The sequence below is a fragment of the Peromyscus californicus genome, unplaced genomic scaffold (genome assembly GCF_007827085.1).
Source record: "Peromyscus californicus insignis strain IS unplaced genomic scaffold, ASM782708v3 Scaffold_4__1_contigs__length_199733344, whole genome shotgun sequence".
NCBI lineage: Eukaryota > Metazoa > Chordata > Mammalia > Rodentia > Cricetidae > Peromyscus > Peromyscus californicus.
The window spans coordinates 89,718,756-89,735,729 of record NW_026294562.1 but is presented as its reverse complement, the minus strand read 5'-3'; the positions used below and the strand labels follow the sequence as shown (position 1 = coordinate 89,735,729).

The 16,974-nt window shown below is 44.2% G+C and overlaps 1 protein-coding gene across 1 annotated transcript in view; it reads left to right on the top strand.

Annotated features, from left to right (window-relative positions):
- Nucleotides 1-16,974, top strand: part of Spon1 (spondin 1) — a 292,692-nt gene that overhangs the window by 117,132 nt on the left and 158,586 nt on the right. The window contains exons 4-5 of the mRNA XM_052761491.1: nucleotides 6,165-6,238; nucleotides 13,611-13,733. Coding sequence (XP_052617451.1) covers nucleotides 6,165-6,238; nucleotides 13,611-13,733 — 197 coding nt within the window. The remainder of the gene's footprint in view (nucleotides 1-6,164; nucleotides 6,239-13,610; nucleotides 13,734-16,974) is intronic.

Sequence of the window (16,974 nt, the reverse complement as noted above, 5' to 3'; positions counted from 1 at the left end):
TAATCTGTAGTTATCTCATAGAAGTTATCACAAATACCCAGAGCCAGTAGTGAAACTGTTCTGGAGTGTGTTGGAACCTTCAGAGAGTGGAGCCTTGTTGGATGAAGTGAATCCCTGGGGGCCTTAAATTGTGATAGCCTGGCTCTACTCCCTGTTTGTCCTTGATCTCTGACTATGACACAGTGTGACTGACCACTGAATACTCTTGCTGCCATATCTTCTCCATGATGATAGACCACAGCCTTTAAACTCCGATGCCCTGTTCCGGTTTGTTCTTCTATTGCTATGATAAAACACCATGACTAAGAAAGAGCATCTCGGAGAAGAAAGGGTTAAACTCATCTATTGCTTCCAGGTTGCAATTCACCCTGGTGAGGAGAGAAATCTGGGCAGGAACTAAAGGTAGGAACCCGGAGGAATACTGTTTCTTGCTCCCTCTGACTTGCTCATTTAGATCTCTTAAAAAACCCGAGACCACCTGCCATGGGTGACACTACCCATGGTTGGGCCTTCCCACGTTAATCAAGAAAATACCACCACCACCGCCGCCGCCGCCGCCACCACCACCACCACCACCACCACCACCACCTCACTTGCCTATAGGTCAATCTGATTGATGCTCCCCCCGCCATTATGGTTCCTTCTTCCTGAGTGACACTAGTTTACATCAAGTAAACAAAAACCAAATCAGCATGCTGCACTAGTCTCTGAATCTATGTCTTTGTGACCCCTAAGCAGAGATTGTGACCTTACTGTTAGGTGGGATAGGGCCTTGAAAACATGTTTTCACTTTTCTTCTCTCCTGTGTACATTATCACGGGCTTTCAGAATATCTGCTAACTCCAGGATGTAGTTCTGAAGTCAGATAAAGGTTGGTAAGAGTCTACACAATGGCATGAGCATACCTCTGGACAGTGAGGCCATGATCAAGTTAACATTGGGAATCTTTGTGAAGTAAGAAAATGCAGTAGCCTCAGCATGGACCATGCTGCTCAACTGTGGCTCCATACTTATTCCTGGCTCTTTCCACAGTCACTCCCTCACTGGTAAGATGAAATAAATTTTGCTGAGTATACACTGGACCACCTCCATGGAAAACAGCCCTGAGATCACAGAGAAATTTTATAAAGTATTCCAAGAAATATCCCATAAAAGAAAATTTACTGGAATCGGGGAAAAGGTTGGCAAACGCCGTCTGGAGACGACAAACCCAAGCTTCATTTGGCCATCTGTTATCTCTGTCTGAAGAGCTCAGTGAGGGAGCTCCCTCAGGGCCCCTCCCTCCACAACAGAATCAGAGCTGACATCAAGCATAATAATAGGGATTCTTTACTAAGCATGAGCCAGGACCTTTAACAATAGCAGTAACAAAGGCCACCACTACTGACTAGTTACTGAATGCAGCACACTACAGTAGGACCTTCCAGGAATTGTCTGTACATGGTAATGAACAAGCCACCAAGGGTGCAGGTATATATGCTCAATGTCATTTCAATAATCTGTTATCTCCCAAGTCCATCAATTTCTGAGATCTCTCTCTGTTGGCCCTCTTCAACACTAGACAGTAAACCCACATCATAGCAAATTCTAACTTTACCCCAGCAGGCAAACACCCCAAGGAAAAAGAATATCAAATAAATAAACCCTTTAGACAGAAGAGGATCAAACGCTTAGGGGATTGGGAATAATGTTTCTGGAAATGTTCATATGGTTTTAAAAGTTTGGAAGTGATCGGTGAATTACTTAGGACTTCGATACCCCAAAGTCTGAAATGCCAGCACACCAAGAAATTTAATTTAGATTTCTTTAACATGCTCCCTCCCGATAAGCGAGCATTCAGTATATAAATGGGAGGCAACGTAACTGCCAAATTGCAACACAGAATGGAGAAAATTTGTCATTTTGAAATGCTAAGGGAATTCTTACTAACAGCTTTCTCATCTTGTAAAACTATTATTTTTCTGAACCGTAATATGATTTATAAGCCTCAGCTGAATTTTACACTTTTGATGGGAATAGTCTCAAAGGAAAAAAAAAAAACAAGCGCATTTTCTCAGAATACAGAATTCTCTTAGGAGCTGACCAAATGAGGAATAAAGTGGGGCAATTTCTACAACTAAGCGGACCAAAGTCTTGGTCTCTGTGAACACATTTGTGGTGAATATTTGTCTACCTCACCAATTGTGGCTCCTTTGGACTTTTCCTTACGCTGAATAATTTCCAGGGTGATACCAACTACCCAAATACACTGTCCTAGGCCCAGTGCCTACCCCCCCACCCCCGTGCACTCAGATCCCCTCAGACCTCTGCCATGTTAAAGGCCTCTGTATCCAACACTCACCAGACAGATCACCTCACACCCTGTAGACTCTCGTCTTCTCTATAGCTCTATTTCTCTTGCTTGGATCCTAATATTGAAACTATAGCAAAATCCATAGTGATATTTATTCCAACCCTCAAGAAGTTTATAATCCAGCCCAGGAATCAAAGGAAGAGCAGTTACACCTTGGGTTAGTAAGTGCTGTGTGTGCAGTATCCCAAGACCTCTGCCTGTCATAGGAAAGATAGTCAGGGAATCAACCTGAAAGAAGAAATGTCTTGGTTGGCTATGAATTGGGTAACTGGTTTTGTGTGTGTGTGTGTGTGTGTGTGTGTGTGTGTGTGTGTGTGTGTGTGTGTGTGTGTGTGTGTAGATGCCTGTGCAGGCCAGAAGAGTGCATCAGATTCCCTGGAGTAGGACTTACAGGTGTTGTGAGCTGCCTGACGTGGGTCTGAGATCTGAACTTGGGTTGTCTGGAAGTGTAGCAAGTACTCTTAGCTGTTAAGACAACGCTCCATTCCTATGTTTGGTTTTGTTTTTTTAAGATAAAGATTTTTTTTAAGGGAATGAAATACCTTACGTTTTATAGAGTCTCAAGGGGTGAAGAGCCTGGACAGCTTATAGGAAATACACACCTTCCACTTGTAGTCTGTATAAACTTTTGCAATCGTATTCTTCTGAAGTTAGGGGTAAGTAATGTTCATGATCATGCTGTGAAATAATAGATTTTACCATTGTTGTCTTATTCACAGGAAATTGAAAAGCACTCAGGGCATTCCTCACAGGTGCTTGCAAAGTTGACTGTGGGTGAGGTATTTAGCTAAGATGGAATAACATCAAAATTCTGGAACCTGGGGAGCTTGGCATGCAATGGTGACAAATTAAGCCAAGGGTGTTTCAAGGGAATAGTAAAAAGTTTTCAGTACCATGTTAGTATATTATCCTGGTGTAATTTGTAAAATGTCCCCTTCAAGCTGATATGGTTGAACCCCCAGCTAGTGGTGCTGTATCGGAAGGTTGTGGAACATTTTGGAGGTGAGCTTTGCTTCAAGATGTGGGTCTTTGGAGGGTATCCTTGAGCTTTGTAGCCTTGCCTTGCTTCCTGACCCACCTCTGCCAACAGTCCACTAAGATGCAAGCAAGCATGTGCCTGCACCATGCTTCTGCCTAGACAGAGCCCTGAATCCCCATGCCTTACTGCTGTGATGAACTGTGTTCCTTCCAACTGTGAGCTGCACAGACCACTCTTCCTCTGTGTTGTTCCTTGTCAGGTATTTAGCCCAAGTGATGAGAAAAGAAGCTGTCTCAGTTAGGGTTTCTATTGCTGTGATAAAACACCATGACCAAAAGCAACTTGGGGAGGAAAGGGTTTGTTTCATCCTACAGCTCATAGTTCATCATGAAAGGGAGTCAGAGCAGGAACTTGAAGGCAGGAACTGACACAGAGGCCATGGAGGAGTACTGCTTACTGGCTTGCTCCTCATGGCTTTCCCAGTCTGTTCTTACGTACCCAGGACCACCAGCCTGGGGTGAGCTGGGTTCCCCCACATCACTCACCAATCAAGAAAATGCCCCACAAAGCTTGTCCCACAGGCCAGTCTGGTAGAAACATTTTCTCAGTTGAGGTTCCCTCTTCCAAAATGACTCTACTTGTGTCAAGTTGACATAAAACTAACCAGCAGACAAACTAATATCCCTATTGTCCATCCATTTTCAAACATTTATTGGAAGAAAACTTTATGGAAATAAAGCTTGATTTGCCTGGGACCTTTGTACCATGTGACTCACACCAATCTATTGTCACTCATTGGCCCAAGTGGTCTTTAGAAAGAACAGATCTGGTTACCTCAGTCCTGGAGCATGCCCCTCAAAGATATTTATTAAACTTGGAGTAAAAGGCCATCTCTTAGCAGGCCCTGGCTGACGTAGTGATGGGCTTGCTTACCTCCCCACTTAGCTCACGTCATCTCCTTGACTTTCTATGCATGTATCTTCCAGCAAGCCCATGTCCCCCCTGCCTCAGGGATTTTATAAACAATGCCCTCTCCTTTTCTTCTCTCCTTTAATTGCCTCGTTAGTTGCCTTCTCTCCCAGTCTCAGCTGAGCTGTTCTTTCTCAGGGAAGCATTTTCCAGCTTGGTCAGGCTTCCCTACTGCACTCTGTGGATGTTTCCATGGCAGCACTCAGTCACCGTTAGCCTCGATCATTAGCTGTGGATTTGGTTGTTTCATGCTTCCCCCTCCTGTGATATGAACTTTGAGAAGGAGCTAAGTGGCCCCATCTCTGTTGTTCATTATAATAGCCCTGGTGCCCTCCTCAGTGCCAGCCACTAAGCAATCCCTCTGGCAATAACTTGTTGAAAATGTGCCCATGAATACTCCAAGAAGTCTAAGGGGAGGAAGTTTCTGTGGTTGACATGAGGAGGAAGCCCTCCACTGAACCAGAACTGTGGCATTTCCTAGGAGGTCTAGTCTTTGCCCTCCTGCAAGGGTACCCCAGGCACAAGAGGATGCCCTCAGAGTGCTGCTGGTGGTGGCAGAGTGTTCTGATGAACAAAAGACTTTATTCTTTGGCTTTGAGGTAGGGAGGACTATTACTCTTTTGGCCTGAGGGGACTTTCCCACTTAATGGTCAAGAGAATGGATAAAATGATCAAAGTCATTTTGTGTAAACAGGAAGCATATTTCATTTACTTATTTCAACATCTTGTCTCTCTTGAATGGGATAAGACTGTAAAAGACATCTGTAAAGCTGGTCAGAATTGTATTCTTTTGTGCAAGACTGGATGTAGCATAGACATTTCTTTGGAAAGTCATCTTGGCCTTTGCCCAGACCATTGGGGAAATCATCTCTACTCAGTACAGATCCCTGTGGAGACTGTGGGCCAGTTCCTAGGTCTGGGATCATGGGAGTCAAACAGTTATTCCGTGTGGTCAGCTGTAATGGAGTCAAGGGATGCCTTTATCTGTTAAATAGGGTGAATCGAAGTGAAAATTACCTTTTGATTGAGTAGCATTGCTGAAGGAAATCAATAGAAATGGCTGGAGATTTATCGGCACCAGCTCAATTTTAAACGTTGTAGACTCTTAAATTGCTGGAACACTGGGTTTCAGGATTCAACCTTTTCAAGGCCAATGGAAAATAAACATGAGAGTGAGTTAAAGGAGAAACAGCATGTCTGCTCTATCCCAGAGGGAAGAGAAAATGCGTGCTGACCAAAGCTAAATCATTTGCAACCTCAAAATATGTGTTCTAAATTCTCAGAGCCCATGTTTGACGTGTTTAAGAGAGAAAGACCACAGCTGACGTTGTCTTTGTTCAGAGTGTAGGAGATGGTTTTGTCTAGACTTTCAGGAATGATATAGAATGACATTTTTAGAACACATCAAAAAAATATTTTTAAATTCCTCTTCCTTTCAGGAAAAGGGTTTGACATGCTTCTAGAATGTGGATGTGGTGGATCTATAAATGGCCTCCACCATTTAAGAGGAAGAGGAAGGTAAAAGGAGCCATTGAGAAGAGACGCTGAAAATGCCATTGGTTCAGGTTCTGGCCTCAGTAGCAGTGCCATCGATAAAAACTCAGTGTCCAATGTTGAGGGGGTGGTTTCTAGGCACCTGCTAGGCCGTTGACGTACGTTTTCTGACAATTCTCGGGGTGACACTCATGGTGTATGTGCTGCTTGCCTGTTGATGGATGAAGAACAGAAGAACAGAGAGCAGGGGGACTAAGGGGGAACAACACCCAGAGTCACTAAGTACGGGTGGCCAAGCAGGGACTGGGCTTGACTGTCCCTCCAAACCTGCCCCTCCCACCACTCTGTTGATATCTTCTTCCCCCACAGGGCCAGCATCGTGCAGAAACGCATTATTTACTTTCAAGACGAGGGCTCTCTGACCAAGAAGCTATGTGAACAAGGTAAGAGCATGCGGGCAGGGAGGGCAGGTGAATGAGGGGGCCTCTTTCAGTTTAAGCCTGGCTACAGGAATTCAGGCAACAGAGCTTTCTGAGTTCCCCTGGGCTCTGCTTCCTCACGTAGCTCTGATTTTTAATCTGGCTGTGTGCTATGGATAATTGGATCCGCCTTAAGCTCTAATTACTCAGCTTGATTCCCTGGGTAGGAGATAATGTACCTTATATTGGTGCTGTCTTCTTATTTTTGTGAAACAGTGATTATTCTGAAGAGGTTCCTTGGAATAATTCACAGGACTTAATTAAGGAATGCACAGTTGTGTACCTTTAAAAAGCCTACGGTGGCTCTTGGGATAATCGCCCCTTAGAACTTGTATGGAATCTGAGTAACATGGGAGATTTTCTCCAAAAGAAACCAGTAGAAGATAGGAGTGTCAGGGGTGGGAGGGTAGGGAACACTAACCTTGTGATTTTTCTCGAGATCAAGTCTCTGGTCCTCAGATTGCAAGTTCATAAACCCCCTCTCCTTGGATTGAAACATTCTAATAAATGTCTTTATTCTGGTGCTAGGGATCAAATCCAGTGCCTTGTACATGCTAGAAAAGCACATGACTATGAGCTCCACCCCTGCCCAGGCCTGGAGCATCCTAATGAATAGACTGTTGCGGGAGGTTAGAGAAGGAGCCTGGCTTCAGATCAGGCCTGGGCTTAGGCCTGCTTCGATTGCCCCCTCCAACCATGTGACTTAGTAATACACTATAGGGCTGCAAGATGGCTTAGTGGGTAGAGCTCTTACCACACAACTGTGAGGGCTTGAGTTCAGAGCCCCAGAATCCACATAAAGGCGGACATGGTGCTTCAGGTCTGCAATGCCAGCATTCATCGGTAACATACAAGATGGAAGCAGCGGGGAGGGGCAATTCCTAGGTGCTCCCAGGACAGCTGGCCAGAAATCTACAGATGAAAATAAGAGATCCTGTTTCCAAACAAGGGGAAAGGCAAGGACAACTGCTGGTGTCATCCTCCGCCCTCCACCTAAGTGCTGCAGCCTGCCTGCATTCACAAACACCAACCCAGGCATGCACACACATTAACCACATAAGACTGAATGTGCATGCATGAGTGTGTGTGTGTGTGTGTGTGTGTGTGTGTGTGTGTGTGTGTGTGTACATGCATGGTACTTATTGCTGTCTGTATTCAAAAGTTTGTTAATCTGCTGTTAAAAATAAGGCCTTAAACATCTAAACCAGTTTAGAAGTTATTAGGTAACTCAATGAAAACAGAAAATGCTCTGTAATTATACTGCTTAGCTATCTCACTTCTATTCATTTGTGCAGAATTTTTATTTGCCTTTTCAGCAATTAGTCTTTTCAGAAGGAATAATCCTCTCCAACTATAGAAAGTCATAAAGTACTAAGAAAGGTTAGAGAGAGTTCTCCTGGGGAAATAATAATTGTTGCTAATAATTTTGAGTGTTTGCTACATGACAGGTACTATTCTAAACACTGTCTACTCATTGATTACATAATCTATACAATAGTTCTGTATGGTAAAGGCTATTGGATCAACTCTATTGTAGCTAAGGAGCCTAAGGTAGAGACAGTTCATTTACAGCCAGCAGTGGAGGGCAGGAGTTGACACCAGGAGCCCATGCTCTGAACCACTGCCTGCTGTCAATGTCACATCCTCGCACGGTCAGTACTTTGCAGGCCTGTCTATGGCAGAGCAATGCACAGTCTCTTATTAAAAAAAAGAAAAAAAAGCTAGAATCAAAATGCTAAGTGGACATGTGTGGAGAGAGTTAGATGCTTGGCATCAGGGTGGGAATGCTAGACACTCTAGCCAAGAAGACTCTTGCTAACTTCTTGGTGAGCACCACTCCACGTGGGATGAGGTCTTCTGTAGCTAGAGTTTTCCTGCTCGGCCCACAGTCAGGACAAATCTCTCTCACCTGCCAGTCCCGCAGCCACTCAGACCCGACCAAGTAAACACAGAGACTTATATTGGTTACAAACTGTATGGCCGTGGCAGGCTTCTTGCTAACTGTTCTTACAGCTTAAATTAATCCATTTCTATTAATCTATATCTTGCTACGTGGCTCGTGGCTTACTGGCATCTTCACATGCTGCTTGTCATCATGGCGGCTGACAGTGTCTCACTTTCCAGCTCTATTCTCCTCCTTGTCCCGCCTATCCTTCCTGCCTGGCCACTGACCAATCAGTGATTTATTTATTGACCAATCAGCAACACACTTGACATACAGACCACCCCACAGCAGTCTTCCCTCTAAGCCATTTAGTAGACAAATGGTTCAGTCGGCTTTTCTCCAAACAAGGAGCATTTTCTCTCTTTTTAGGTTCTTGGTTCCTAAATGACAACCACACTCCCCACCCTCCCCTTATGAAATTATACCCAGTTCCCATGAGCTGGACTCCAGGATGTTCTGCCTCACACATAGGCTGTGTCTTGGTCTTCCCCTGTAGGTAACTAGGCTCAGCCATTGTGGTGTGGTTCTGTTAGATGGACTGTCAGAGGCCAGCCTTATTTCCAGGATCTGAAAGTTCTTAGGAGATACTTCACAGACACTCCCAGGTACTGACAGGCATCCTTCCTGGAGCCTCGGTGCTGATCTTAGGAAGCCTTGTCTAAGCTGTGTGTGTGTGTGTGTGTGTGTGTGTGTGTGTGTGTGTGTGTGCTAAAATTCAGTGGGTACAGTGATGATGAAATAGCATGGCATAGCTCTGGTTGTTTCTCTCAGGCTACGCTCCTAGGAAAATGACTAATCACGCCATCTATACAAAAACTCTTTGCAACTTGATGGACTGAAAAGGCCCAGCAAGTCCTCATGCTGTTGGCTTTTGTGTGCTTATAAATGATCCCTGGAAATAGCAGACCCATGAAAAAATTAACATCAAAGTGATCACATTAAGAAAACCATTTAAATATAAGCAGAGCAAAGGGATTTTTAAATGTATTCAATCACTCAGCAAACTCCAGCTTTTCATCAAAGTCTGTATGTTCCTTGCTTCCTTGTTGAATCAAATCAAATCTGTTAAGGAAAGAAATAGTGGAACTTGGAGCTATCATTTATTGCCCCAAATTACAACCATTCATCCATAGGTGATGAAATATAGCCACAAGGATAAAAAGCAGTGAACGCTAGTATGTGTATGCACATTTGTATCCATAAATATGGGCATGTATTCCAGGCTAGGTGGCTCGTGAGATTCCAGGGAATTTCCTTGTCTTTACTTCCCAGCTCCATTAAGAGTGCAATGACAGGCGTTTGTGCTACACACCTGACTATTTTACACAGGTCCTAGGGACTCGAACTCTGGTCCTCATGCTTGCATGGCAAGCACCTTTACCCACTGATCCATCTCTCCAGCCTGTGATTTTTAAAAGCAACATAATGTGAAATTGCTTGCAATTAGAAAATAGAGAAATACAACCTATTCCAGAAGATGGTCTGAGATAGACATATGGTCACACACTTGGACACCGTGTCACAAACAGAAGGGGAATGACAGAGGATGAAGGGAGATGGGGAACCTCGAGAATAGAGGAGAATATAAGCAGAGATGAGACAGAAGATGAGAAGATGAGAGCGGGAGAGAGAAGAGGAAGAGGAAGCCGAGGAGCTAGCTGGGTCGGTGAAGCATTTGTTTTGCAAGCGTGAGAACCCCATGCAATCTCCCAACCCCAAGAGCCACCTAGAAAGCTGGATGCGATGGATTCCACTTGTCTGCCGCCGAGCTCTGGAGAACCGAGACAGACAGCTCATGCAGCTCACTTTGCAGCCAGCCTGCCCGGCCTATTTTGCGAGTTACAGGCTGGTTAGAGGCCCTGTCTCAAAAACCAGGTGGACTGGGGCTAGAGAAGTGGCCCAGCAGTTAAGAGCAGATACTGCCCTTGCAGAGGACCCAGCATCCATGTTGGATATCTCAGAACCACCTGTAACTCCAGTTCCAGGGGATCCATCACCCCCTTCTGACCGCCAGGGGCACCTGCACTCACATGCAAAAACCTATATATGGACACACATGTATATGTATAATTCTTAAATTAAAATCTTAAAAAAAAGCAAGATGTAGGCCACTGAGGAGTGACAGCTAAGGTTGTCCTCTGGCCTTCACACACATGACCATCTGCACTGGCACCTGCACACACACCACACCTGCTCACACATACACGAACACACGCATGTACGCATACATATACACAAACAAAAAGAGAAGGAAAGGGGGATGCTGGGGGGAAGAAGACCTAAGAATATCAGAAGAGAATTTCAAAAGCCAACAAATTCAGGATAGAAAGGAGGAGGAATATCAGGTGTGATGGGGTGGTCATGTGATGGTATGGTACACTCAAAACTTGGGAAGGTGAGGCAGAAGGATTGTGAATTCAAGTCCAGCCTGGGCTACACAGTGAAAATCAGTTTTAAAAACTAAATCAGGTACTGGGTATGTTCAGTGATACAGCAGTGGCCTAGCACAAGAGCTTGGATTTGATCCCCAGTGCTGCACAAAATAAATGAAATAAAGCTGGTTGTGGTGGCACACACCTTTAATCTTAGCATTCAGGAGATAGAGGCAGACAGATCTCTGTGAGTTCAAGACCATCCTGATCTAAATGGTAAATTCTAGGCCAGCTAGGGATACATAGTGAGACCCTGTCTCAAAAGACTCTGTGTGTGTGTGTGTGTGTGTGTGTGTGTGCGCGCACACACACATGTATGTATGTATGTATAATACATGAGAAGAAAGGGAAACTGAGGCCATACTCCAGGGCTGAGTTTACCTGGCTTGGCAGCCTAGCACTGTAACATGGGAGTATGTTAGTGTTGGCTATCACTGCCCTTTGAAAGCCTACTTTATTAGCAAAAGGTCCGTCCTTGGTAGGAAACAGTTCCCCTTTCTAGAAATTTAATTTTTAAATGGAAGCTTATGTTTCCAGAGGTCTGTTATAAATTCATTTCTGTAAAGCTTTAGCAGTATCTTTAACTTTTCTATCTAAATCTAAAAGCCCTCTTGATAAGTAAAGCTCCCAATTGGTCTTATTTGGGGTCTTCTGGAGATCGTTGCTGCCTCATTTAACAGCACCTGGTAGTTACAATCGAAATCCCAGCATGTGTCTCTCAGTTCTGAATCCCCTTTTCAAAGCTAATTTAGATATATTTTGCAATGCAGCCCATCATTGTGGGACTGCCAAAGGACCAGATCTTCTGGTTCAAGCTACCTCTCCTAAAATGTGCTAGATGGGGTTTGTCCTTACTACCCAAGTGGCTCACACAGGAATCAAGTCCGGGTTTTATATGTATATGTTAGCGGACAGCTTGTTCCTAGACTTCGACAGACAGCACTCTAGCCTCTGCCCATGATTCATTCTTCGGGTGGCTGCAGCCTTTTCATTTGGAAAAAAACAAAACAGAAACAAATGTTTTTTTAAACTAGGTATCATTTATGCAGACTACCCTGAGTGGGTCTTTCCTGAGTGATTGAATTCAGAGTGAGGTCATAGGCTCTGAACCAAAAAAGATGTGGGTCCCACTTCTGCATGAATGGCTCATTCATCCTGTGAGCTTGATCAAATCACCCAGCCTGCTTCTTGTTTTTGATGATCTGTAAAACAGGGATGCCATCATTACTTTTCTGTTACTGTAATAAAATGCCCTGGTAAAAACAACAGGAAGAACAGAGGCTTTATTTTGGCCGGCAGTTCGGGGGGCGGGGGGGCGCGGAGGTGCAACCTACTATGGCGAGGAAGAGACAGTGGAGGGCAGCAGAAGGCTGGCTTGTCATGTTGCATCTACAAAGAGTGTGCAGGAAATGAGGTTGGGCAATATAGCCTCAAAGCCCTCCCCCGTGACCTAATTCCTGTAGCAAGGTTCTACCTTCTAAAGGTTCCATAATCTTCCCAAACAGTGTCACCAACTGGGGACCAAGTATTCAAACCCAGGAGTCTCTGGAGGATACTTCACATTCAAACCTCAAGGGATAACCAAAGTATTTCTTACAGCATATATAGAAAGGGCTCAGCACGCACAAGGGACTCGGTACTTTGCTGATATCATAACAATGTCTCATACTTTGTCTCCATCCCCAAGCTCACTTCTGACCATCATTGGTTTTGCATGTTCAAACCTGGTGAGCTTAGCAAATTCTGAAAGAGAATGGAAAATGCTGTTTCTGACATGCAAAATGGTTTTCATCCCCTTGGTTTCTGCTCTTTGTACAATATTTAAGAAAAAAAAATGTCCAACTTGCAAAAAAGGAAGATTGGTGTTACCACAGCTGGGAGAACTACAGAAAAAGTCATTGCAGCAAGTGCCATCTGTGGGCATTGTCCCCTCTCCCAGGCAGCCGAGCAGACTAGGAGCACTAAGGCACTTAGGGCCGTGGGCTTAACAATCAGAAATGCTGAATTTATTCATATAATCTCTCCTTCCCTACTTATCAGCTACTCACAGCTAAAAATGGGGATGGAGAAGGAATCTTAAGTTGTTCCTGGCTGCTTCTACACTCAGAAGTAAACTTGAACTTGTGAACACATTTGCAACACTCCCCACCTCCACTTCCCAGTACAGTCTTTGAAAGCATGATAAGAGACATAATTGCATAAGACTCCTTCTTCTTAATTTCCAACAATTCTTTAAGCCTCTACTGGCTCTCGCTTTCCTCCTCCAAAACCACCCCTGCCTCTGCTCTGGTCCAGCATTTGGGCCGTGAAAAGTACTTCTTAAGGAAAATAGATACATATTCCTCTTCAAATCCTGTAAGAGACGCTTCTGTGATGGGATGGGGAGGAAGGCAGGATATAGAAAGAACAGCTGGGTGAGGGCTGGAGAGGCAGCTCCATGTTAGTTAGAAATGCTTGCTCCTCTTGCAGGTGACCTGGGTTTGCTTCCCAACATTTGCGTCAGGTGTTTCAGAACACCTGTAACTCGAGCTCCAGGGGATCTGATACTCTCTTCTGGTCTTCTTGGGCACGTGCACACACATGGCGTTCATACCACACACACACACACACACACACACACACACACACACACACACACCCCACATCTTTAAAATGAAAAGAACAACTGAGTAAAAGTCAGCATTGGTTTCCCCAAATCTCCCCATCCTAAAGATTCTAGACTCTTGGTCCCATAGAACACCTAAGATTATGAGAGCAAGAACTTTGAATTTTTGTATTTGCAGACTGCATATTCATACTTGATAAATATAAAATCCATAGCAAGCCAAGTGCTGAGTCTTAGAAATGAGTGCAACTGCACTGTGTCTCCTTTATACGGGGATCAAGGATAAGACAAGCTGCTGCAAGGCTGCATTTTACGAGGCCCCCAACTGCTTTCTAACTTGATTTCCCGTTTCAGATCCCACACTTGACGGGGTGACGGACAGACCAATCTTAGACTGCTGTGCCTGCGGAACTGCCAAGTACAGGCTCACGTTTTATGGGAACTGGTCCGAGAAGACTCATCCAAAGGATTACCCTCGTGAGTACAGCTGCTGCTTTATGGGTCAGGGAAAGCACATTGTTAATGTCCTGTCTGATCACAGGATCCGTAGGCTGAGCTGTGTTGGCCTGCTCATTATTGGCCACTGATTTGTGAAACTTACACCCCAAGAAAGTAAATTCATGGACACGTACAAACATAATCCTGGTATGCTTTTAGAGTTTTCGTGTAGCACTGTTCTAAGAGTTTTATTTGTGGTTCTTAAAACAGTTCCTGAAGTCAAGTTACTTTATCTTCAAGCCAAGTATTTTGTAGCCTCCTAAAACAGCGGAACCATGTTATAAAACGGACGGTTTTTTAGAGATAGTTGGCAAAGGAAGTCTCTTGTCCCCGTAGACAGTGTGACAATTACTCAGGATCCTTAACCCTAGGAAGGTGTCAAGTCATCCGTCGATACACCATTTCTCGACTGGTTCCAGATGTCACCTTCTAATGCCGCCTGACACCAGGCTCAGGGCAGCCAAAACCAATCGGCGAGAGTTGTCAGGAGGCCCCAAACTTGCTATGTGGGGACTAGATCCTAAAATAGGACAGTTCAACTCTTTTTAGTCAGACCTTCGTCTCGACACATTTGAAATGAGCCAGGCACTGTGCTGAGCCTTAGAGATAGATAGTCAGCAAGAGAAAAGATATAGTGCACGCCCCATACCTTTTAGGGACTGTGAGGAGATAGACATTAATCAGACAATCACATGAAATTTGTAGCTGTGAATAGTGGGCTGATTCCACACTATTAAGCATGTTTACTGATGGCGCATCCTTGCGTTGGAAAATAGCCTATGGCTGTGGCTGGCAATGGACGTGTTGTGTCTGGGCTTGGCCTGTTTGGTTCTTAGGTATGTGCTTCGCACTGAAGTTACCACAGCTGGAAGGAACTGCAGACATGGGAGAGATTAAAAAGAGGGAAAGGGCACATGGCAGGGACTTAAGTAAACACTGGGTAGATCAGAACCGCCCTGGTGCCCAAGCAGCCCACCCAATGGGGACTCCAACATTCTTAGCTAGATCAAGAGGTTTATAATTTAGTTTAACCCACATAAAGTTGAAGTTTGGAATCTTAAGAGCCCCCGGCTAAGTCATTCCTCAGTCTCTAGGATTCAGCCAGCTGGGTAGGAGACCTGTGTGAATAAACTTAGCCTCTCTGCCTGGCAGCGGGCTCTTAGAAGCAGAATGCTGCTGGGGAGGGGGGGATCCCTACAGTGTCCCCACTAATGGAAGAGAGAAAATGGTAGGGCCATTACTCATCTTTTGTGATCCTAAGGAGTTTTTCTCATTTCTATCTGGCCACCATTGTCTCCCAGAATTTAGGTGGTAGGGCAAGGGTACAAAATCTTTGTTTCTGGGCCTCTGGGGCAAACCACACACAAACCTACAGAGAACTGCTGTGGTACTGAGAGCTTAATAAATACAGCAGATGTGTGCTCCTGATTCCCAGAATTGTTCTATTGTCGGGCATTACATTACAGAGCCAGGCTCTGCCCTGATTTTTCTGTTGGAAAAATTCATCATCAAATGCAGAATAGCATTTACCACATTGCGTTGGAATTATTCCCTTGGGAAGTTTCTTCCCCACAAGACTGGGACTTCTTCTGTGATAAAAGCCATGACCTGTTTCGTCTTTGAGTCTTTGTCCCTGTACGTGCCTGGTACCTTCCTGAGAATTAGGTGGTGACTATGGGACACACTTGATACCATCAGGGAGGCAGGTATCCAGCTGACACTGAATCATGATGGCCAGGACTGAGCAGAGAACGTGGACCAGACCTTCTTTGGAGAGCAAAGGGTGAACTTGGGGACTTGAAGGACTGGAGCTCCTGGGAAGGACACAGGCAATGTCAGTGATGGCTTCTGTGATCTAGGCCACAGGGATATTTCTGTCTTGATAATCAGCCGTTGTCAGCCCAGAGAAGCTTGTTGACAACAAGCTGTCAAGAGCCAAGTCCCTTGTATCTTTTTAATTAGTCATCCAAAATGTCATTTTCCAAGCAGGGATTTGGGGACAGTGGCTCTTGGCCTCTTCAGTCTTTGCATCCTTTTAACATGTTTAAGAATCACAGCAAGCATTGATATGCTTTTGTTAAATCTCTCTCAGCGTTCACCTTAGAAGCAATGAAATCTGGGAATTTTTTAAATTATTAATTTTCAAGTAACATAGAGTGGTAATAAACATATTGCATGTTTAATGCATTTATCACATGATGACAAAAAAGCATAGTATTATATTTAATTAAAATTATTATCCAAAAAAATTGCGAAAAGGACGTCATTATTCTACATTTTGACCAATCTCTGTAGTGTCTGTATGGATTAGGAGTAAGCACATGGACCGTCATCCTCCTTTGTTTCATGTACTTCTGCAAAAATGTATTGTGATACATTTTTGATAGAAGTACATGAAGAAAATTCTAGACCACATGCATGTGTAACTAGGATAAAGGAAGAGCATTTAGGAGGATGAGAGAGATGTCTCCGTGGTTAAGGGCACTTGCTCTTCTCAGCAAGGCTGTGGATTTGATTCCATGCACCCACAAGGCGTGGCTCACAGCAATGTGTAACTCAGGTTCCAGGGGATCTGATGACTTCTGCTGGCCTCTGCTGGCACCTGCACACATGTGATACACATACAGATGAGCAAGCATGCACATACACACACATTAAAATAATTTTTAAAGTGTTTTAATAATCTTTCCAGATACTTACAGATAATCTTTGCTACTACGCCACAAACTACTTCAAAGTCCACAAAAAGTAGAGTTTTGTTAAGTCCAGCTACAATGAGGAATATGAAATTGTGCCAGTGGGTTTGTATTTTGTGACTAAAAACTACTGCTTACCTTCCACTTCGGGTGGATCTTTTACAAATCCCTGATTATGCAGCCCTGATGCTGACCATTTGGAAAATAGCAGCTTATTGAGAATCACAGATCATCCAAATGCCAAGACTTCACATTATCAAAATCACTTCCATTCCCAGGAGGACAGAACCCATCAGGGAAGTGTTGGAAAACTGGGAAACTATCAAGTTCGCAGTAACAGTTACAAGTTTTCCAAGATTCTGATTTTTGCTTGAAAACTCAAATTTTATTATTGGCGACAGATACTGTCAGTTGTTTTCCTTGAAGTGACAGACTCGCTTCACTTTTTGAGAAAAATGTCTGCCAAATTCCCAAGTCTGAATAACCGTAATTTGCCTGTCATTAGTTCTTTCATGTGATGTTTT